A 24,273-nucleotide genomic window follows, 5' to 3' on the forward strand; every position below is an offset into this window, starting at 1 on the left:
TGGAATGCAAGTAATTTCATATATAGATCTATATTTTAATATATTATTATTTAATAATAATAATAGTAATAACAACAATAATAAACATGCAGTTTTTATTTTATTTTCTAGGGATATCAATTTATTGTAACTTCAGTACAAATAAGTAATTTTCAATGTCTTACACCATTTGAAGTTCACCCAAAAATGAAAATTCTGTCAATAATTACTCACCCTCATGTCGTTCTAAACCCGTAAGACCTTCGTTCATCTTCAGAACACAAATTAAGATATTTTTGATGGAATCTGAGAGCTTTCTGACCCTGCATAGACACAACTGAAACGTTCAAGGCCCAGAAAGGTAGTAAGGACATTATTAAAATAGTCCATGTGACATCAGTGGTTCAACCTTAATGTTATGAAGCTATGAGAATATTTTGGGCACAAAGAAAACAAAAATAATGACTTTATTCAACAATTTCTTCTCTTCCATGTCAAGACCCTTTTCACAACGTATGCATGTAATGCTACTGATGCAGGAGCTGGCATTCTGACATAGAACGTACATCTCTCTCAGTTCATCGTCTGTCTGGTTCATATTAATAAGGCTGTGCAAAAAATTGCAAGTCATCCTCTCTGTCAAAATCTTCAGACATGTTAACGATAACTGTTTTATGTACGGATTGTCTTTCCCTGCTTGTAAACAAGGCACAGCGCATCCGGGTTCTACATCAGAACGCTGGCTCCTGCATCAGCAGGAGAGAAGAAATTGTTGAATAAAGTTATTTTTGTTTTCTTTGCACACAAAATTTATTCTTATAGCTTCATAACATTACAGCTGAACCACTGATTCTTTTTCTTTCTGGGCCTTGAACATATCAGTTGCTGTGCTATCTATGCAGGGCCAGAAAGCTCTTTGATTTCTTCAAAAATATCTTGATTTGTGTTCCAACGATGAACGAAGGTCTTACAGTTTTGGAATGACATGAGGGTAAGTAATTAATGACAGAATTTTCATTTTTGGGTAAACTATTCTTTTAAGTTTTAAACAATTCAGCTTTAGACCCCTCTGGAATCTGTGTAATTCTTTTGTGCTCAATTTAAAAGAAAGAAAGCAATTACGGAAGTAACATGTTTTATATAAATATAATTATTTCTACAAAAGTAACATGTTAAACAGATATTCCCGGATAAATGTAATTTATCTGGGAAAAGATTTCTGCATGTTTTAGATTAAAGAAAGTACAAACATTTCTCAGGATTGCGTGAGGACAGTGAAAACCTCTACCTTGTTCACAGCTGCTCCCTGTCCATCCTGCTCCACACTCACATTTTCCATCAGCAGGGTCACAGGTGGCATTATTGTGGCAGTTACAGGTTTGACTGCAGTCAGGGCCATAGGTGCCAGCTTCACATGCTACAAGACAGATATAGACAGACAAATATGAAACTCTATGCACAAGGAACCACAACACATTCTGAAATACAATGCCACTAGGTTTCTACTCCAAAGATGAAGCGTAGCCTGCAGACACACATCAGGATGAGGCCGTGCCGGCATTGGTTACTCCAAAGTGTGCCGATCCACGGACACAAACTCAGAGCATCTGTTTCATTGCTTTACTTTTACCTTACACGAAAGACAGAGGGAATGCTTTGAACAGGCTTCTTGTTACCATTTATTGTTACAGGATGTTGACCGCAGTAAAATGACTCACTGGTGTTGCAAAGGGGCCCGACCCAACCAGATGGACACTGGCAGTCTCCAGTCACGGGGTGACAACGGCCACCATTCAAGCACTGGCATTTCTGCTGGCACTCGAGACCGTGAAAACCCTCAGGACAGGCTGTGAAAGATACATATGTATACTTAAATAGATTCATTGTACTAGTGTTAGTGATATTATACTACATAACCAACTTTACTCCTTTTACTCTCCTACGTTTTTCACAGTATGTTCCAGTCCAGCCTGGTAAACAAGTACAGGCACCGCTCACATGCTCGCATGCTGCTTCATTCTCACACTGGCATCTGTGGCGGCAGCCCTGGCCAAAGAAACCCTCTGAACACTCTAGAAAACGTAATGAAAACATCAGAAAAAGCTTGATTTGTGTTCCCTGGAAATACCAATGGTTGCTCATACTTTGATCACAGCGTGGTCCTGTGTAGCCTGCTTCACAGTGGCACTGGCCAGTCATAGGGTCACAGCTGCCCACGCTGCTCCTGCACTCACACTGCTTGGCACAGTTCGGCCCCCAGCGTCCTGCTTCACAAGCTGCCACAGAATATACATGCCCCATTAAATCAAATAATTAATTCCCACTCTGCCACTATGAGATGATCACATTATGAGAGAAGTAAAAGGATCAGATTTATTAAAGCAGTCAACTGGTTTATTTTCCTGGCAGATGTAGGATGAGGATCCACTGAGGGCAAGGACATTTATGTGCAGAAACCTGATGCAGTTGACTGCAATGGTTTGGCTGCAGTGTATGGTGAGACAGGGGTGAAGAAATAAAACTGGCAAAGTCATAAACTGACTTTTCACCTTTTTTCCATTTTTAATTTCAAAAAGAGACTAGAATTAACAAATAATTACAACTTCATTAAATGATTACGAGTTTTAGAATAAAAATATACAAAACAAAATTAATTTTTTACTAAAAATGTAAAACATAGGCTAAAAAACTATATGTCAATGAAGTAAGACATATGCTAATATATTACAAATATAAATTCAAAAGTAAGTCATACAAGATATTTAAATAATATATTATTTAGAATATGTGTGTGTGTGTGTGTGTGTGTGTGTGTGTGTGTGTGTGTGTGTGTGTGTGTGTGTGTGTGTGTGTGTGTGTGTGTGTGTGTGTGTGTGTGTGTGTGTGTGTGTGTGTCCAGCCTGGTATTCATCACGTTGTGGGGACCAAATGTCCCCACAAGGATAGGAATACCAGTAGATTTTGACCTTGTGGGGACATTTCTCAGGTCCCCATAAGGAAACAGGCTTATAAATCATGCACAATGAGTTTTTTTGATGAAGTAAAAGTATTCACAATCTCCTGTGAGGGCTAGGTTTAGGTGTAGGGCGATAGAAAGTACGGTTTGTACAGTATGAAAACCATTACGCCTATGGAATGTCCCCATAAAACATGTAAACCCAACATGTGTGTGTGTGTGTGTGTGTGTGTGTGTGTGTGTGTGTGTGTGTGTGTGTGTGTGTGTGTGTTTTAAAAATACATTTTGGAAAAAAAAAGTGTATTTAACAAAATGACATATATACTGATTATGTATTTATGTAATTAGACCTTGTTTACAAGACTTGCTTTAATTACAACCTTATTTAATGATAAAGATTTGAGATATTTCAAATAAATGTAAAATGAATATAAATATAATTATTATCATCTTTATTTTATTTAATTTTGTTTCGTGGTGGTGGTGGTGTTTTGGCACTGGAATAAAAATATATATAATATAGAAAAAAACAGACGCAAGCACAGTCACCGAAAGACAGTTTAGTTTTACTTTTTTTGTTTGTTTTCATTTTGAAAACCCTGTTATCTTTGCCGTTTACCTCAAATTACGCTTTGAAGGCTTTCTTTTATTATTTTCTTTTATTAGTCGGCATATAACACAGCATGTGATGGAGTCCATGCCTCGTCTTATTAGTTTTTGATAAGCTAGTTTTATTTTATTGTTGTTATGCTGTTTAATTAAAAATAACAAATCCATCTTTTAAGAATTTGATTTAATCTTAAAATTGATAGGTGTAGCCTATATATGTAAGCAAAACCAAGATCATGAATTTTTTATTATTTTTATTATTATTATTATTATTTAGTAAAATACAAAACAGTGTTTTGTTTTGCCATTGGAATAAGACATATATTTATATAATAATTATTCAATTATTTTAACAACAATAATACTAATAATAACAAAATATTTATAATAAATATTAAATTATTTTAACAACAACAACAATAATAATATAACAATAGTAATCATTAGTATTATTTATTATCATTATTATTATTACTATTGTTATTATTATTATTTATTATTTATTATATATCACGTTTGTCGACCCCAGAGGGTTAAATTACAAACAGTGTTTTGGCACTGGAATAAGAAATGCATGTATATAATTAAATATTTTTAACAACAATAACAATAACAATAACAATAATAATAATAATAATAATAATAATTATTATTATTATTATTATTATTATTATTATTATTAGCATCATCATTATTAAGTAAAAATACAAAACACAAGCCAAAAACAATTTGCCACTGAAATAAGAAATATATTTCTATAGTAATTTTATTATTATTATTATTATTATTATTAAATTAAATTATTACATTATTACATATTATTTATTATTATTATTACATATTAATTATTTTATAATTATATATTTTTATAATTTTATATTATTATTATTATTATTATTTGTGTTGTTATTGGTGGTGGTGGTTGCCACTGTAATAAGAAATATATTTATATAATAATTATTAAAAGTATTTTTAATATTAATAATTATATTTATAATAATAATAATAATAATTATTATTATTATTATATAGTAATATAATATAGTATATAGTAATAATTTAATTATTATTATTATTATTAAATTAAATTATTAAATTATTATTTTATAATTTTTAAATTTTTTTACTCTTTTTTGCCATTTATAAAATGTGTATTTATTTACTGGAGACTAATTAAGATGAATAAAAAATAAAAATTTATTTTGCATTGATGAGGGCAGTGAAGAGTCTACATTAAAATAAGTATGTGAATGTTTGACTGAATGCGATGTAACGCCTATTAAAGTACAGGCTGAATTTTAGGTAATGAGCTTTTAAATAAGTATGCCAACACAGAGAACAGGGCAAAGGCATTACGCTTTATTTTGGGTGAATTTAAGGTGCTGTATTACAAATATACACAAAAGTACAAAAGTGTGTGGTGGCAATGCATAAAGGTCTGGATTTCGTTATTTTATGGGGCATGAAGAGCCAGGACTGGGTAGTTGCCACAATGTGACCAGCAAAGGTCAGCCGGTCCTGTAGGACAGCTCAGTCTTATGTTGCATGGCTGAGGAAAAACTAATCTTGTAAAAGCTGAGCCTAAAGCGACGTGTAATAGTGCTAGATGTCTGCCTGACATCCATACAGTCTCAATTTCAGGTTCACTGAATGGCTGTCTCATATCTAGTATGCTTTCTAGATTCTAAATCTGAATGAAGTGTAACTTTTTAATTGTGCCCCTACCTTTTGCGCAGTTGGGCCCTGTCCAACCGTCTTTACAAACACAGAGACCTGTCTCATGGTGGCAAAGCCCACTGTTTTCACAAGAGCAGCGCAGCTGACAGCTGAGGCCAAAGTGCCCAATTGGGCAGACTGATAGAAATAAAATAAGATTAACCACCATGTCAGTTTAATCAACAGATAAGTTAAAAGAGGAGGAAAACTGACATTAGAAACAATAAATATGCAACAGAAGTTTTCTCTTACAAAGTGTGACAAAACCACAAACTCATGGCAGAAGTCTGATGATGAATTAAGATTATGTAATCTAAATATTAAGATTTTACCATTCTGACAGAGATTTCCCATGTATCCCGGTGGACAAATACAGGTGCCGTTTTGCCGATCACACAATCCACCATTATCACAGGAAGGGCATAGCTCTGCACATCCCAGCCCCCAACGGCCCTCTTCACACTCTGAAGATTGAAAAAAAGTTACAGAATAAGTTCATTCATAAAGGACTAGTCTAAAAATTATGACATACTAAATCAAAGTTATGAGATAAAAAGGCATTATGACATAAAAAGTTCAATGTTTTTGGCCATAATTGACTTTTTAGGTCATAATTATGACTCTCATAATTTTGACTTTTTAAAGAATAAGTTCACTTCCAGAATAAATATTTCCTAATAATTTATACCCAATGTCATCCAAGATGTTCATGTCTTTCTTTCTTCAGTCAAAAAGAAAGGTTTTTGAGGAAAAAATCCAGGATTTTTTTCTATACAGAGGACTTAAAATAAAGGCCCAGATTGCAGTTTCAAAGGGCTCTACATGGTCAAAGCTGAAGAATAAGGGTCTTATCTTGTGAAAAATAAGCATTTAAGTAAACATTTGTATAGTTTTTACCACAAATGCTTGTCTTGCACTAGCTCTGTGATGCGCATTCGTGTTTTCACGTATAACTTTATAACGCTGTGTCATTTTCTCCTCCAACTTCAAAATTGTCCAACATCGTTGTTTTACCTTTTTTTGACTTTCTTTGCACATTCGCTTTGTAAACACTGTACTTTTACCTTCATTACACATGACTTTTCCAACATGACTGCGTAATGCTAGTGCAAGATGAGCATTTGTGTAATAAATTATCTTTTCGCTAGACCCTTTTTTTCAACTGGGATCGTGTAGAGCCCTTTAAAGCTGCACTGAAACTGCAATTTGGACCTTCAACCAGTTGATCCCATTGAAATCCACTATATGGAGAAAAATCCTGGAATGTTTTTCTCAAAAACCTTAATTTCTTTTCGACTGAAGAAAGAAAGACATGAACATCTTGGAAATGATCAGAAACGTTTTATTCTGGAAGTGAACAAATCCTTTAATTTAATAATTTTGACTTTATCTCATAATTAGACATAATCATCTTAGAATTTGACTCATTTATTACTTTTATGTCAGTTTCATATTTTTACCTCATAATTGACATATCAAGTCATAATTTTGTGTTTTTACCTTATAATTATTAAATAGCATGTTATGATTTTGACTTTTTATCTTATAATTACTTTTTTCCCATATACTTTAAGTATGTTTTATTCGGAAAAAAAAAAAAAAATAACATGGCATGAGCCTGTTTATGCAAAGATCAGGGCTTTGATTACCAGGGAGTACATAAACTGATATAACCAAATAATCAAGATAAGGGGTAAAGGTTTCAGAATTTGAAGACTGTATAAATGTATCTTCCTCATACTTGTCAACATGGGAGTCCTGACTGCATCCCAGCACACCTCACATTTAAACACACACACTCTCAGTTGGAAACCACTGACTGTTCATTAACAGCTAATAGTCTCTGGCTTGCTCTAGCTCTGTGGCATGGCTTCGATCCTCTGTTTCTGCACTGCAGCTCATTATGACTTTTAGTATCTGAGAGAGAACTCCTCTAATGGATTGGCCCATGAGGAGGGATATATTACCACGGTTGTGTCTGTGATTTTTGGCTCAGCAAAATGTGGCTAATAATAGACCTCCAAAATCGCAGCAATTTCTCCTCTCTAAACTACCCTGTCCACTCCAAAACAGAACAGAATGAAAAGTCATTAATGGCAAAACAATTTTCCTCTCTTTTAAATGTGCAAAGCAAGGAGAGAAAGGTCAGTGTGTTTAATATGGTTCAGATGAAACACCATGATCAATTTGGAATATGATGGTTCACTTGCAAACTCGCTCTAAAGCATATAGTATTAAATGACTCTCTGTATTTGTTTTTTTGTTTGCAATACTTCTTGATGTCCACTGCTGTTTGTCTTACCTTTCTCACAGTGTTCTCCTGTCCGCCCAGCGGGACAGTGGCACTTTCCGGTCAATGGGTTGCATGGAGCTCCATTACAATCACAAGATTGTGAACATCCAAGTCCAAACTGTCCCACAGGGCACTCTGTAAAAGATAGTACACACGTTTTTCACAGAGTGAACAGTGTAAGATAAACCTAATACTGTTTGTTTGTATGTGAACAGGAACGGTTGCACTCTGTGAGCTATTGCCGCTACCTGTTGCTATTTTTACCTCAGCACAACTCAGAGAATAAAATACTGATACAATGCCACATTGTGCAGCTTTCAGGCTTTTAGTAAACCACAGCTACTAAAAGAGCTTACAAACAGCAGAGACAAGAAACTCTAGATGCCATCCTGGCAGCATGTAAACATGCTGACGCCTGTCATGACGCCACAGCCACTGATGGAGTTTCTCAGCGTAGATTTCACTCAATATCCAGGGTGTTTGGAATCCTTGTAGGGGAAAACAGTATGGTACGGTATTTGGTTTAAGCCTACGGTTATATCCATCACCACCTGTAAGCTCTTTCAGTAGCTGTGGTCATCGTATCAGTATTTTTTTTTCCAAGTTGTGGTGCAGTTAAAAGAGCAACACATTGTCATAAGCTATATGGCATTAAAAAGTATGAAAACACTATCTTTTGCTTTTGCACCCAGATTTTAAATTAGCCAGACGGTCAACTGAGTATCCAGAGAAATGAATGAACAGGTCAAGCAACCACAGAGGCAACGAGTGAAACACAGAGACAAGCCAAATCGACTCCCTTCACAGCCTGTTGTTCCTAATTGATGGCAGACGTAGCACTCTGATCGTTTAATGACTTCCAGGTTGTGAGGTTTGACTGCCAGCTCAGTGTTTCTGTCGAAATATTCTGGATATTTCCGTACCCCCTGCCAAGTGGACTGGACTCAGGCATGAAAGCTGCTTGCTGGGGTTCGGAACATCATGGCAGCAGGACAATTTTATTTTATACTCATAAAAAAAGCAACTGACTGTCATCTGGCCCGGATATCATTAATAAATAAAAGCGTGCAGGTTCCAACATGGCCACCTTCCAACATGGTTCTGAACTCTTTCTTACCTTAAACGTTCCTTATTCGACACTAGCATGTTATTTATTTAAGTTACAGCACAATTAAATTGTATAAGGTTTCCTTCATCAAAAACAGTCTCAGTTTAGTTTTCCGTTGTCATTTTCTCCGACCCTTTAAATTAAACAGGCTGGTTTTACTACTGTTTATATGTATAGTAAACTGACACATTCTTGCAGTTCAGTGAATAAATTTCCACTAAAATACCAAAATAACACTTTCTTACTGCATTTACAGTCTTTGACATCAACAACAAACAGGGGGAAATTAATTTTGCTATTGAGTGCTGCAGGCATGATGTACTTTTGTAGGCCTAAATATGGAAATGAGCATTTTTAGCATTTCCGTTTCCATTGTCCTCAAGTGAATGTATTTTTTTGGTCTGTGTTTAAAGGGATACTTCACCTAAAAATGTAAATTCTGTCATTAATTCCTCACTGTTATGTCATTCCAAACCTGTAAGACTTTTGTTCATCTTCAGAACACAAGATATTTTTGATGAAATCCGAGAGCTTTCTGACCTGCATAGACAGCAATGTAATTATGCTGCCTTCAAGTGCTATCGGAATTATCGTAAATATAAGTTTACTAATCGGAAATTGGACATGAACGGCCTCTCAAGTTGTATTTACTGCTGGGAAACTCTGAGATAGGATTGATACCCGAGTTTCCGAGTTAGACTGGAAACTCTGTAAACTTTAAACCACAGACTGTAAAAAAAAGATGGTGATGATGATGGAGGACACAACGATTGCTGCTGTCAGTGCTTTTCTTAATTTTTTTCCCACAACAACTACATTAACTTGTCGCTAAAATCGTGCATATTTATGGATATATATGAACAATTTTGTGAAGCACATGTATGTTTTATAAACATTGAAATAAGCATGTATTTGACCGAAATTATGAAATCATCAGCAAGCTGACTATCAAGCACAGTGAATGTTTATATGGTTGTCAACGAATGGGATGCTACATTTTATTTTTTCCGACAACAAAGCACTTGAATGCTCATAATCACTACTTTATAAGTGGAAAATAGGACATTTCTGATAGCACCTGAAGGCAGCATTGCCACGTTCAAGGCCCAGAAATGTAAAAAAGGACATCAATAAAATAGTCAGTGGTTCAACCGTAATTTTATGAAACTACAAGAATAATTTTTGTGCGAAAAGAAAACAAAAATAATGACTATTCAACAATTTTTTTCTTCAGTGTCATTCCCTGTCGCCATTCACAACAGTATCACAACACATGGACTATTTTATAGATATCCGTACTATGTTTCTGGGCCTTGAAAGAGGTAGTAGTGTTTCTAGTGTTTCTATCCAGGGTCAGAAAACTTTTACATTTTATCAAAAATGTCTGAATTTTTTTTACAGGTTTGTAGTGACATATTAATCGTGAGTAATTAATCGCAGAATTTTCATTTTTGGGTGAACTATCCCTTTAAGACAAACTCAAGACACTGTCACATTTTATTCTACAAAACAAAATACACTAGTAATATCCCCTTTTTATTTCTTTAAAGCTTTTCCTAAAAGCCTGCCAGGATTCTGACTAGAACCAAAAAATCAGAGCATATTACACCAGTCCTCAGGTCCTTACACTGGCTTCCAGTTATGTTTAGGATAGATTTTAAAGTACTTTTACTTGTTTATAAAGCACTCAATGGCCTAGGACCTACATACATTGCAAATATGCTCACTGTATACAAACCTAACAGACAACTCCGATCACTAGGATCGAGTCAGTTAGTAATATCAAGAGTTCACACAAAACAAGGGGAATCCGCTTTTGGCTATTATGCTGCCCGCAGTTGGAATCAGCTTCCAGAAGAGATCAGATGTGCTAATACATTAGCCACATTTAAATGCAGACTGAAAACTCACCTGTTTAGTTGTGCATTTATTGAATGAGCACTGTGCTACGTCCGAACAGACTGCATTATTTTATGTATAATCATTTTACTGTGCAAATTAATTTTAAAATCAATTTTTCAAATCATCTTAAATGTTCTTAAATTCTCTGTTTTTATTGTTGTTAGTGTGATAACCATTTCTACTTTTTTAATTAATTTTTAAATCAATTTTAAAATCATTTAAAATGTTCTTCTGTTTGTGTGATTATTATTTTAAATCTTTATGACTATGATTTTTATGCTATTGTGATTTTAACTCCTCTTATGTACAGCACTTTGAATTACCATTGTGTATGAAATGTGCTATATAAATAAACTTGCCTTGCCTTGCCTATTTAACATGTCGTTAAATAGGACTACATAGATTGCGACATTAAACTTTATCAAGCCAGGAAACAGGAAAACTCATCTACTCACTAGAGCGCTTTTACAGCCACACTCATGCAAACTATTCTAACTCAAACTTTCAGAGAAAATATATTTTAAATAAAAGCTGAAAGAGTTGTCCAAAGCATAGTGAAGTCATGCGACTGTGGTATAGCTTGTTTATAGCCTACATTTAGCTTTTCACTTCTGGAGCTAACTTCAAAGTTCATAAAAATTGTGTTCGTTTGTGAAGATTATCATGATGAACAAAACGTGTAAGAATCATAATCCTTTGTTGGCCACAGAGCTTATTTTCCACAATTATCCAAAAGCCAATGGAAAAATTTAGTAGGATTTCTGTCGAGGGAACCAGGGTGATGACATTTTCCGTGTTGGCCTAAAAACAATACGAAATCAATATTCTAGCAATACATGACTAAACTTAGTTTTAGCATTTAATTATGTGGATTAAGTAAAATTTCCCTCTGCTGACCATGTCAGAACTGAACTGCAATCTTTACAAAGTCTCCAAAAATTCCTGTTATTCAAGACATTTCCCCTTTAAAATCTGTTTTGCAACATGTTGGGCTGCAATATTTATTCCTGATCTTTAGTTGAGTGAAATACAGGATCATATCTGTGTAAAGGGAACACACTTTACCAGCAAGCCAGGAGATAAAGGTATTTCCATCATGTTTTCCAGCATTTGGCAGCAGTGTTTGGACTGGCCCGCTTATGTTATTCATACTGTCAAACGCTAGTCAGCGAAACTTACACAATGACTCTCAGAGATGGTCATAAATTTACTTTTATGAAAGCTCTTCTAGCACTGTTTTGCGAATGTCAGTAAATTTCAGATAATGCATTACTTTAACTCACCTTGGTCGCAGTGATCCCCATACAGACCAGCTGGGCACTGACGCTGACATTGGCCGGTCATGTGATGGCAAGACACTCCTGCTGGACAGTGGCATTTTGATTTACATCCTGGACCGTAGTATCCACTATCACACTCTAAAAACACAAAGAACAACAGATAAAACAAACTTGTCATACACAAGCTGTCAGTCAAGTGAATGGTACTCCCTGAACTGACCCAGATTGCAGGTTTTGCCCTGATAGCCAGGTTTGCACAAACACGTTCCATGACGTCGATGGCACTCAAGTGTATTCTGCTGCACGCATTGACACTCCGATGAGCAGCCAGATCCATACGACCACTTGGGGCAAGCTGGAAAAGACATTGTGTGGGACATTCTGTTACAACCAGAAGAACCATCGGATGTTAAAAAGATAACATTATTAACCAAAATATGACATGTTCCTGGATCAACATCTTTGTTAGCTCTGGAACAACAATTCTCTAAATCAATGTATCAGTGAATTAGATATTAAGTTCAGGTTTAAATCACATTGAAAATCTGAGAATCTAATTTAAACCCTGAAATTAAGTTTTAGGGGTAAACCATACAATACGTTTCCATTTGTTAACATGAACTAACAATGAATCATGCTGAAGAATGTGAGCATTAGGTTTTACACAAACTTTATTACATTTGTGGAGAAAAGTGTATTACCCTATCTAAAAAAGGCAAAATAAAAGCATTTTCATTAGCGGTCTCAGACATTTGGACCCGCTGTATCTTTTTCCTTTGATTTTATGGGTATATGGTTTGGAATAGGATTTGGGTTTTGATTGCTTCAAAGGAATGTTGTGAAAGTCCAGAAAAGATGTTGATCCAGGAACATGTCCTACTTTGGTAAATCACACTGTGCGAGTATCTCCTGGAGTTTTAAGTCACTTTTGGTTTAATATAGGCTACTGCCAGACTTACGTAGGTGACAAAACCTGCCGTAGAGCCCTGGATCACACAGACAGGCTCCATATGTGCGATGGCAGCGTCCGTTATTAGCACAGTTACATTTCTTGTTGCAGTGCTTTCCATATAGTCCCTTTGGACAGCCTGAAGAACACAGAATAAAAATTACACACTCTAGCTTTAAAGATGCAATATGTAATCTTGACAGCAAGTGGTTGAAATGGGTACTGCAGTCCAAATACTAAATATTGTTCACGCGGGTTGCCAGATTGAGGACACAAAACAGAAATGTGCGCAATTGACAACGAGCCTTACGCTGCAACTTATTGAGCTTTTCAGATAGATTCCAAGGCTTTTTAGGTCGGTTAGAATGTGGGACTTCTGAGCCAGTTTGTTTGCTGTTTTCAATGGCTTCAATATGCTATGTTTTTCACCAACTGGCAACCCGGGTGTCAAAATACTATAGTCAAACTGGTAGTGGCAGCGCCGGCGCTCCGCACACGCACACCATGCACTGCGCGTAGGGCACCAAGTGCCTGGGGGGGGCACCAAAAAATGGGTCGTGAAAAATCATCATAACAGGCTACTAGTATGAATAACAAATAAAATATGTCTAAAGCATGTTGATATACAAAAGCAAGTTCAGGTATAAAACAATGTTAATTTCAACATTAAACTAATATAAAAGTGTTTATATTCACCGCCTGCGTTTTATCCTATTGGTAATTATTGTAAAATAAACGGTAAAATGCTTGTGTTTTCTGAGTCAGTGTCTAGCAAGGATGAAGTTGCCGACCGCCATTTCCTCTTTGGACGCTCCTTTAGAGAAAAATTAATCTTTACAGACTACATAATGAAATAGTTTTTGTTTCTGATTTGTTCTATTTCGTTAAGTAATAATTTAAAGCTTTCTATAAACACATGTATCTTGTCTGTGAGTTATGTATTTGCTGAGTTTTGCTGAGAAGAACTCCTGTTGAGATGACATGAAGGGATCATGTTTGTTTTCAACGTTTCAAGCACCGTTTGCAACGTTTTGTTGATATTGTGAGTGCACACAAATAAAAGTAGACCCTTTACAGTTTCGAATAATGTATTACTCGTACCTTTATGAGCAAAAATGAGGAATATTTTCAATTGTTTCCACTGCAAAAATGCAAGTGATTGCGCTGGCGCCTCCATGTCCTGCAAAGCGGCTCTCCGTACAAATGATTGCATTTGTGCCTAATACCGCACATTTATATTATTTTAACGTTGAAATGAACATTGTTTTATACTTTAACTCTTTTAGGCCTAGATCTATATTTATTTTAGGCAAGTCGTGATTATCTGAGAAGGCAAAATTGATCAAACACAATATGATCAACTCATTCTCTGCTGCTGGCCGCTTGGTCGTTACTTTAAAAATCAAAAACTTATATTTAACGAACAAAAAATGCTCCAAACGACCACCAAGCATAGGGCACCCAAATAAAAAAAATTGTGAATTAATAAAAAATTTAAATAAAATAAAACACAATAAAAGAAAATGAATTAAAAAAAAGAAAACGCAGTAGAATAACTGAATTGTACCTGTAGCGTTGTTTTTCGGAGAAACAAGTATGTGAACTTAGCATGTTTCCTAAATACAACCTAATCTTATGGAGAAAATAAAAAAAAAATTCATGCATTTTTGTACGATAGACCCTAAATTATTTATTTGACTGTTTATATAGTGGGCTTCAACAGTTAAAAAAAAAAAAAAAAAGAATAAAAAAGAATAAAATAAAAAGGAAAATATTTCACTTGTGAAACTTTTTCACAAGACGCGAAATATGTACTGCCATGTCTGTTTTGTGGCATATTTCTGATATTATTGTGAAATGTCAACTGAGTAGCGTTAAAAGAGTATTAGTTTTTCCCCCCGGAACAGATGAACGTACATATTGTACGTTTTATGTGACTTTGGTTTTTCTTTGTGTCACCGCAGTTCTGACTTGAGACGTCCGCTGAGTGGCGCTATAACTCTAATGCTCTGTGATGTTTTAAAATAATGTACCATCTGCACTACACCTAAATCTACCCGATAGTATGAACAAAAGCGAATGTGACGTAAAAACACAATCGCAAGCATGCCGTTTTAGCTTGTTTTTCGCTCCCTCATCTTTCACCGCTCTCTTCATCACTGCTCTTTCATCATGAGTCATGTTTTTCACAGGATTTGTATCCAAGGATTCCACATCCTAAGTCCAATTCCATGTTGAGCTACCGAGCAAGTTTGTTACGTCCGGAATATAAAACATATGGAGCTCTAATCATAACTGTACAAAAACGATTACAAGTACTTGCTGTTGGAAACTGCTGTTGGAAACTGCATTGATATGTACTTATTGGTACATATTTTGCATCTTGCAAAAAAGTTCCCACAGGGGCATTTTGTCCTGAGATCAGGAAGCCTCAATACCTGTGAATGTATTACAGTGTTTTTAAGCTTTGGTACAGACAAAAAATTACATAAAGCACCTTAAAATTAAAGATTAACATGAACTTAAATGGTATGAATGTAATTTGAGACATGAGATACAAGACATATTTAATCTAAACACGCCAACAGTGATTGGAACATCAGATTTGGCACAGATATGGTTTCATTTTATGCTGTAATCTCACAGTCACTCACCATCCTGGCACAGGTCTCCACTGACTCCAGGTGGGCAGCGGCATTTTCCGCTAATCGGGTCACAGGTGCCACCGTTTTTGCACTTACAAGTGAAGGAACAGTTTCTGCCAAATGTTCCCTCTGGACAGGCTAAAACAGACAAAATAAAATATTTCATAATATTACTGTTTGTATTGCATTTTTCAATAAATAAATGCAGCCTTGGTGAGCTTAAAGGAGACATCAGATTCCACACAAGTTTTTCACAAGTTGAACACTTTGGTTAAAATTCCTCAAAGGTTGTGTAAAAGAACACTCTTTTAACCTTGTCAAAAACAGCCCTGTTCACAGCGACCAGTTTCGGTGCATGACTCTTTAAATGATAATGAGATACAGCTCACCCCGCCCCTCTCTGTTTTTTTGTGTATTCGGTGGCACATTACAATCAAAAACAAAACTAATTTACTGCGTCCTCAAGAAAATTAAGACTTCTGTGTTCACTTTTACATCCAACTACAAAACTTCTGCATTGCTTACGAGACATTGTTGTCGCTATAGCTGCTTCATCGCGAAGAAAATGGCGGACAGCGTACAACTTGCTGAGGGCAAAAATATGCTAATACGGAACTGTCAATCAGTGGTCGAGGGCGGGGCCTGAGTAGTATGATGTTATACTGCTCAGAAAATCAAAACAGCTTGATAATTGAGACTGTTTAGGTTTTTTGGGTATTAAAAAAGGAGTGATTTTTGTCCACACACTGCTAGGACACATTTATATGCAAACACCATGTAAAAGTAAATTTTGCATCTGATTTTCAAACATATTAAAAATCTCAAACTTAATGGTTGCACATAGCATAAAATACACACTCTGGTTACAAATGATCGCTGTCCAACCATCTGGGCAGTCACAACCATCTCTGTCAGAGTTACACTGTCCTCCGTTAGAGCAGTCATCACATGTCAGGCTGCAGTCATGGCCAAATGTCCCGTTCAGGCACACTGTGACAAGACAGGTAAGGTTAACAAGAAGCAAGAGCCACTAATAATAAATAAAAACATTTGACATAACAACAAACCAAATTTCTCAGAGACGGTGCTTTCTGCCCGCAGTTCTCCAAAGCCGTCGTCTTCATAGTCGTGAATGCGCTCCAGGGGTTGTGGGTAGTCCTGGAGGAGAGTGAGATGAAGTAGAGGTCTCTCGACCACCACTGGACTGGACAATTCCTCAACCGCTCTCTCCAGAGCTACACAGAACAGAGAGAAAGAAGATGATTTTGACATGACCAGTTTTGTCTTGCGGTTACACCAACTATGCAAGTAATAATGTCAGTTATTATTACAAAATATGCCTTGACAGGATGATTAGATGTTGTATGATACTGAATAGGTTTATTAGCTGGCTGAACAATATCATGCTTATACTACATACTTATTAAATACCAAATGCACATTCTTTATTTAGATTATCAGTAGCTTTTACAAAGTAGTTGCTAGTCTTCCCATATGACAATATTAACTATATAAATATATAATGACAAAAACAAAGATATAACTACGATAATCAGACCACCAAACAACACTTCTTTCACATTATGCTGTTACAATAATATGAATGATTAAATAAACACTAAACATTAAATAATAATAAAAAATAGTTGTCTGAAATACTCAACTCTAACTGGTTGGCATTTTTAAGGTCAAGTGTTTTTGTACGATGGACCCTGTTTATTTGAAAAAAATAATTAACTTTTTTTGAATTAAATAAAATAAATTAAATAAAACAATATGAAATAAAATGACATAAAATAAAAAATAATAAAAACATAATAAAATAAAATAATACAAATAAAATGAAATGAAATAAGACACAATAAAATTAAATAAAATTAAATAAAGTAAAATAAACAAATAATAAAATGAAATGAAATAAAACAATAAAATTAAATGAAATAAAATAAAAAAATAAATGAAATAAATAAAATAAAAATAAATTGAATTAAATTAAATGAAATAAAATAATAAAATAACATTAAAATAAATTGAATGAAATTAAATGAAATAAAAAATAATAACATAAAAATAAAAGTAATAAATAAAATAAAAAAATAATTAACTTTTTTGAATGAAATAAAAAATAAAATTAAATAAAATAATAAAAATAATGAAAAATTTGAAAATTTAAATAAAATTAAAAAAATAATACAATTAAATAAAATAAAACAAAATGAAATTTAATAATATCAACAAATAATCAAATTAAATGAAAGGAATAAAATAAAAAATAAAATGAAATAAAAAAATATAATGGAATAAAATACAAAATAATAAAAATAATAAAATTAAATGAAATGTAATAAAATAATTATTAATAATAAAATAAAAATAGCAACATTTAATAAAATAAAATGAAATAAAAACATAATGAAATCAAATAAAAAAATAATAAAATAAAAACTAAAATAAATAATTACTTACTTGTTAAGAACCCATGAAATAAGAGATCATGTACAGTCAGCTGATTGTTATCACAAACAAACCCCTTCGCAACAGGGTTTATGTTGCAAAAATGGCCAGATACCTGTACAGTACATTATCCCTTACAGATTTGACCACAGAATGTTGCAACTGACCAATCAGGATCAAGTGTTCTAGAAAGCTGCATATAAAGCAGTCCTAATGCATACCACATACAGTAACTGATATCCACTGTGCCCCCCACGGTGTACTTACGAATACAGGAGTGTCTATCTTCAGCAAGCCGGTTTCCAAACCCACAGAAGCAGTGATAGGACCCAGCTGTGTTCTGACAAGTGTGCTCGCAGCCCCCATTATCAGACAGACACTCATCCACATCTAGAAACCAGTGGAAAACACAACACAATGTGACTGCACTGTGATGTAACTAGTGCTGTTTATTATCACAGCACATTGGCAGTAACTAATATGTCTCCTCGCTGCTTAATAGTCAATCAGCAGTAAACAGTTCGTGAAGTACCGTCACATCCACATCCATCAGCGTTGAGTCTGTATCCTGCCCTGCAGTAGCACTCATAACCTCCAGGGTAGTTTGTACAGTCCTGCTCACAGCATGAAGTTCCCTCCTCACATTCTTCCAGATCTACAGCAAAAAAAAAAAAAAACAGTACAGGGAATGAGGCCACGAGCCATCGGCATGTATTAGGACCAAATATTTATATAAGCAAATTTCCAGTTATGCAGAGGAGTTGTTTTTTGGAGAGAACCTTCAGGGCACAGACAAAAAAAAAAAAACTCAAGCCTGCTAAGATCCAGCTGGCTGACATTTGCTTTTGCAGGAAATAGTCATTAATATTGTTTGAGGAATGAATGATGATTTTAAAGGTTAATCAGTGCAGCTGGATGCATGCTGAATCCAAGACATGGACTTCATTGGAATTATTTTGTAAAACTAATTTATGATTCCGTCTGTACACCTGCACACTCACCCAAACAGTTTTTGAGGTCCTCCGCGAGCTGATAGCCCTTGTTACAGCTGCAAACGGGTCCACGCGTGCCGTGCAGACAGTGATGTGAACAGCCACCGTTATCAGAGTCACAACTATTAACAATCTCCATTTCAATACCTACAGGGAGTGAATAACAAAAAGAAACCATGTTCAAAAAATGATTATGAACATAGCATGAAATGTCACTGCATTAGTTAAAGGTGTCATTTAATTTCAAACTTTGTCAAACCTTCTGGTTGTCCAATGTTAATGGACCATGTTCATTGTAGTTAATAATCCGATATCAAGTGCAAGAAAATTATTGCTGATATTGATACCAATAAGAATAAATAGTTTTCTTTTTACCAACTGGGTGATTCTGTGTCAAATTAAACAAATTTCGAAAACGTCCACGGCTCAAATATTTGATTTTGCTAATAATTTTTTTTGAAGAAAGATAGACATGTATAGTGATGAAAGCCAAATATTAAATGTCATGGATGAATCCACTATTTTGTAGAGGGGGGGCCAAAATGGCAATTTTCACCTGAGATTCAGAGCCAAATTACAAGGGGGTAAAAATAGGGATTCCAAAAGAAAAGTTTTTTAGGAACCAGAATCTAAAATGTGACCCTGGACTACAAAACCAGTCATAGGTCATCAAGTCATCAAAACCAGTCATAAGTCTTTAGCTTCAGATCCAGAATCCAGAATAAATAAGCTTTCCATTAATTTATGGTTTGTTAGGATAGGACAATATTTGGCCGAGATAAAACTATTTGAAAATCAGCAATCTGAGGGAATCTAATTATTGAGAAAATTGCCTTTAAAGTTGTCCAAAAGACGTTTATAGCAATGCGTATAACTAATTAAAATTTAAGTTTTGATATATTTATGGAAGAAAACTTACTAAATATGTTCATGGAACATGATCTTTACTTAATATCCTAATGATTTTTGGCATAAAAGAAAAATTAATAATTTTGACCCATGTATTGTTAGCTATTGCTACAAATATACCTGTGCTACTTATGACTGATTTTGTGGTTCAGAGTCACAAACCATATTAGGACAACTTTTGGAAAATATATATTTATGACATTTAAACAGGCATGTCCTATACAATTGTTTTGATAGAGGAAAACAACATACAATTGTAATTTCAACATTATTTATTCTTCAGACATGATCAAGACATGAGGTATCTGCTTTATATAAAGTGACCAATATTTGGTTTTCAACCACTAACCAATCTGGATATCGAACGTCACTGAGATCCCCATATCTTTGTGATTGAACGATGCAGGGCATTGAAAATAAAGATTCCTAAAGAAAAGTTTATTAAGAACTGGAATCTAAAATCATATTGTGATATATTTAATACTTCTTGAGTTATAGGCACGCAAACTTTGGAAAAATAATATTTGTGGCACTTAGAAATTGTTCAGTCAAAAAAATGTGAAAATATGGATTTCAAAATCATTGTTGGAAAGGTTCAAATACACTAAAATGCTGAAAAACCAAGGAATTTGTGGGACCTGAATGATTTTGGATCATTCAGGTAAGAACACAGTATTAAGAATCAAGTGTATGTAAACTTTTGTAAACTATTATTTTCTCTTTTGGACTATATGTGAACGAGATTCTGCAAGGTGTATGTAAACTTTTCACTTCAACTACAGGGCCTTAACAATGAAGATGTCAAAAGGAACGTTTTTTAAGACCCAATATCTAAAAGTGCATTAGGATATACTTCTTGAGTTACAGGCATGCAAACTTTGGAGAAAAAAGTGCTGTTTTCCTATTTTTTATTAGTCATCATTGGCACATAATGCAACAAATATGGCTAAAGTCAACGGATTTTAGTAACAGACCTACCAATCTCTGTGTAGAAATAACATTATGATGCTGCCAGCTTTCTGAAGTCATTTTTACCCCCTTATAATTTGGCTCTGAATCTCGGGTGAAAATTGCCATTTGACCCCCCCTACAAAATACTGGATGACTCAAGAAATATATATCCATGACATTTAGTATTTTGGCTTTCATCGCTATATATGTCTAACTTTCAAACATTTGAGTTGATACAGAATGGCCCAGTTTAAATTACAACAATCTTCTACACTGATATAGGTTCAAGGCTTTCTCCTCAACAATAAACTAAGCTAAATGAAACAGATAAACTACAGAAGTACAAGAATATTTTTTGTGAGAAAAGAAAACAAAAATAAAGATTTATTCAACAAATTCTTCTCTTTTGATATCACATGGAGTATTTTAATGAAGTCCTTACTACCTTTCAGAGCTCTCGGATTTCATCAAAAATGAATGAAGGTCTTACGGGTTTGGAATGACATGAGGGTGAGTAATTAATGAGAGAATTCTCATTTTTGGGTGAACTGTCCCTTTAACTTCAAAGCTTGTGTTTCAGAAGTTTAGTGCATGTTTAGGTAAGTTTCTATCCTAAAATCATTCACTAATACAGTTCATTTTTGTCACTCATTAATTATTTGACTGCTAAACAAATAATATACACTACCATTCTAAGGTTTATGGTTGGTAAGATTCTAATGAAATTAATGCTTTTATTCAGCAAGGATGCATTCAATTAATCAAAGTGACATTAAAGATATTTATAAAATTACAATGCTGTTCTTTAGAATTACTCTTTAAGAATCCTTTAAAAATTCACTGGTTGCACAAAAATACTGATATTAACATTGATGATAATCAATTATAATATTAGAATGATTTCTAAAGTATCATGTGACATTGAAGACTGGAGTAATGACTCCAAATTGCTCAGATTTGCCATCACAGGAAGACAGAAAATTACATTTTAAGGCATACTCAGTAGTTTCGAACTGTAATATTATTTCAAAATATTTAGATTTTATTGTATTTTTGATCATATAAAAGCATGAACATATTTTTAAAAAACATTCAACACTAAACTTACCAAAGCCAAAATTTTGAGCCAAAAAATGTTTATCTGCTTACCCCCAGGGCATCCAAGATGTAGGTGATTTTGTTTCTTCAGCAGAACACAAACAATGATTTTTAACTCAAACCATTGCAGTCTGTCAGCCATATAATGGCAGTCAATGGGGCCCACAGCTCGGAAAGTCAAAAAAACATACACAGACGAAACCAAATTAAACCCTGCGGCTCGTAACAATACATTGAGGTCTTAACACACAAAACATTCGGTCTGTGCAAGAAACTGAACAGTATTTATATCATTTTTACCTCTGATTCACCGCAATGTCCAACTGTCCTGAGCACATTCACAACAGCCGGGAAAAAGAAGAGAAAAAGCAAGCAACCATAACTTCAGTCGATCAGGCTCAAAAATTGGCATAAAAAATTATATAAATACTGTTCAGTTTCTTGCATAGACCGATTGTTTTGTGTGTTCAGACCTCAACTTATTGTCACAAGCCGCAGGGTTTAATTTGGTTTTGTCTGTGTATGATTTTTTGACTCTCAAAGCCGTGGGTCCCATTGACTGCCATTATATGATTGACAGACTGCAACGGTTTGAGTTAAAAATCTTTTGTTGCGTTCTGCTGAAGAAACAAAGTCACATACATCTTGGATGTCCTGGGGGTAAGCAGATAAACATCAAATTTTCATTTTTGGGTGAACTATCCATATGGTATTGATATTGTAGTTAAATCACTATATATAGTTATCACTTGTAATATAATATGTAAAATAATTATTGAAAGTATCAATACTTCACACTTGACCCACTAATCCCTACTTTTGAGTTTCTGTGCTTCTCTGAACCATGTTTATAAGTGAATTAAGTGAAACGTAACTCACGGTAGCATTTCCTGCCATCAGAGCCCAGCTCGTATCCAGGATTACAGAAGCATGTGAAAGAGCCTGGAGTGTTTCGGCAACTGTGAGCACATGCCGCCGATCCCGTGTCACACTCATCGACATCTGAAACACACCAATTACAATTTACTGGTGATGCCTTTTTCTATTTATGCAGACATCTAATTAGACAAGAATCCAACTGTGGATTTGTTGAGTCACTTTAATGCTTAAAAACAGAAATATCTGCCTCATACAATCACTTAAATGAAAATCAATGAATGCAACCTCTCAAGCGCTAACTGGTTCCATCATGACTTCAGAGTGGAAATCTCTGCTCACTGTCTACTAAGAAGATGATCCATGTTTTACAGCTTTCAGCCATCTAATCAAACAGTGCTTTCACTGTTCTCACACCAGAGAACCTTCTTTAAAAACTTTGGAAAAAGAGGATCCAGCAGATGAGAAAGAATTTAATACTTTCCATGACAGTGTAACTAAACCTTAGCGTGGTGGAACAGCTCTTCAGTGCTGCTGTCAGAAGCGTTTACCTTCACAGTTCTTCTGGTTGGGGGCCAGTGTGAAGCCTTGGTGACAGCTGCACACTGCATGACCGCCATCACTGCGACATAAGTGCATGCAGCCGCCGTTCCTCTCCGCACATGGGTTCCTCACTGAAACACATGCCGTCAGATCTTATAAGTCTTTTCACTGGAAGTCTCCCTGACGCACACAAACTCTCATTATCTTGTCGACACAGTCTATGTAATACACATACATAATTTCTGCATCTGAATTCCAATACTTCTCTGGCCAGCTCTGTTGCCACAGTCACATTATGACAAAAAACACATCATACATATACAATGCAATTTTGAGACCCTTTGGAGGACAGATTTTATCCAGAACAAACACAAAAAGGAAAAAATGTGTTTTTAATGTATGGCGTGATATACTACATCAGACAGCAACAAATAATGTCAGGTTTATGCCAGCCATAAACTTAGCTTTCAACACATTTTTATAGATTTGGATGAGCAAATCGGGGTCATTTGGTTCAAAACCAAAGAAAATTATACATTAACTAAGTGCTAAAACTTATTACCAAGGTAATTTCATCTTTTAGAAGAAGTACTACCTTTGGAGCACCATATAAATACTGTGAATATGATATTCATTGCTGATACACTTTTCACTCTACTTGTCAGGGTGTGTGAGAATTTTTCAGTGACTCTTTCTGCAGATTGCAAATTACACCAGTTGGTGGCAACAAATGTGACTGTCTTTATGAATGAATCATTGATTCGTTAGCTTAACTGACTCATTTGACAATGATTTATTAAAGAATGGATGCAGTACCTATGAGATTTCTGTCTTTATGACCAAGTCATTGAATCATTCACTTGAGCGATTTGTTCAAAATCACGGATTCACATCATTACTGTGTCTTGCTCAGAGATGTATAACTTTTAATTCTGCTTTAACTTCATGTTGAACTCTTTTAATTGGCAGGTCAACTGTCAAAAAAAACAAAAAAAACAACAACTGACAATATG

The 24,273-nt window shown here is 34.8% G+C and overlaps 1 protein-coding gene across 1 annotated transcript in view; it reads right to left on the reverse strand.

Annotated features, from left to right (window-relative positions):
• The window catches only part of megf6a (multiple EGF-like-domains 6a), a 53,420-nt gene that overhangs the window by 11,960 nt on the left and 17,187 nt on the right, over positions 1–24,273 (reverse strand). Inside the window, exons 4-21 of the mRNA XM_073823020.1 lie at positions 23,269–23,391; positions 22,721–22,843; positions 18,893–19,030; positions 18,424–18,546; positions 18,159–18,281; positions 16,505–16,672; positions 16,296–16,427; positions 15,447–15,575; positions 12,803–12,931; positions 12,064–12,198; positions 11,847–11,981; positions 7,563–7,688; positions 5,593–5,724; positions 5,270–5,398; positions 2,124–2,255; positions 1,923–2,051; positions 1,698–1,826; positions 1,268–1,396 (exon numbers count right to left, since the gene is read on the reverse strand). Coding sequence (XP_073679121.1) covers positions 1,268–1,396; positions 1,698–1,826; positions 1,923–2,051; positions 2,124–2,255; positions 5,270–5,398; positions 5,593–5,724; positions 7,563–7,688; positions 11,847–11,981; positions 12,064–12,198; positions 12,803–12,931; positions 15,447–15,575; positions 16,296–16,427; positions 16,505–16,672; positions 18,159–18,281; positions 18,424–18,546; positions 18,893–19,030; positions 22,721–22,843; positions 23,269–23,391 — 2,364 coding nt within the window. The remainder of the gene's footprint in view (positions 1–1,267; positions 1,397–1,697; positions 1,827–1,922; positions 2,052–2,123; positions 2,256–5,269; positions 5,399–5,592; positions 5,725–7,562; positions 7,689–11,846; positions 11,982–12,063; positions 12,199–12,802; positions 12,932–15,446; positions 15,576–16,295; positions 16,428–16,504; positions 16,673–18,158; positions 18,282–18,423; positions 18,547–18,892; positions 19,031–22,720; positions 22,844–23,268; positions 23,392–24,273) is intronic.

The sequence above is a fragment of the Garra rufa genome, chromosome 18, assembly GCF_049309525.1.
Source record: "Garra rufa chromosome 18, GarRuf1.0, whole genome shotgun sequence".
Classification (NCBI taxonomy): domain Eukaryota; kingdom Metazoa; phylum Chordata; class Actinopteri; order Cypriniformes; family Cyprinidae; genus Garra; species Garra rufa.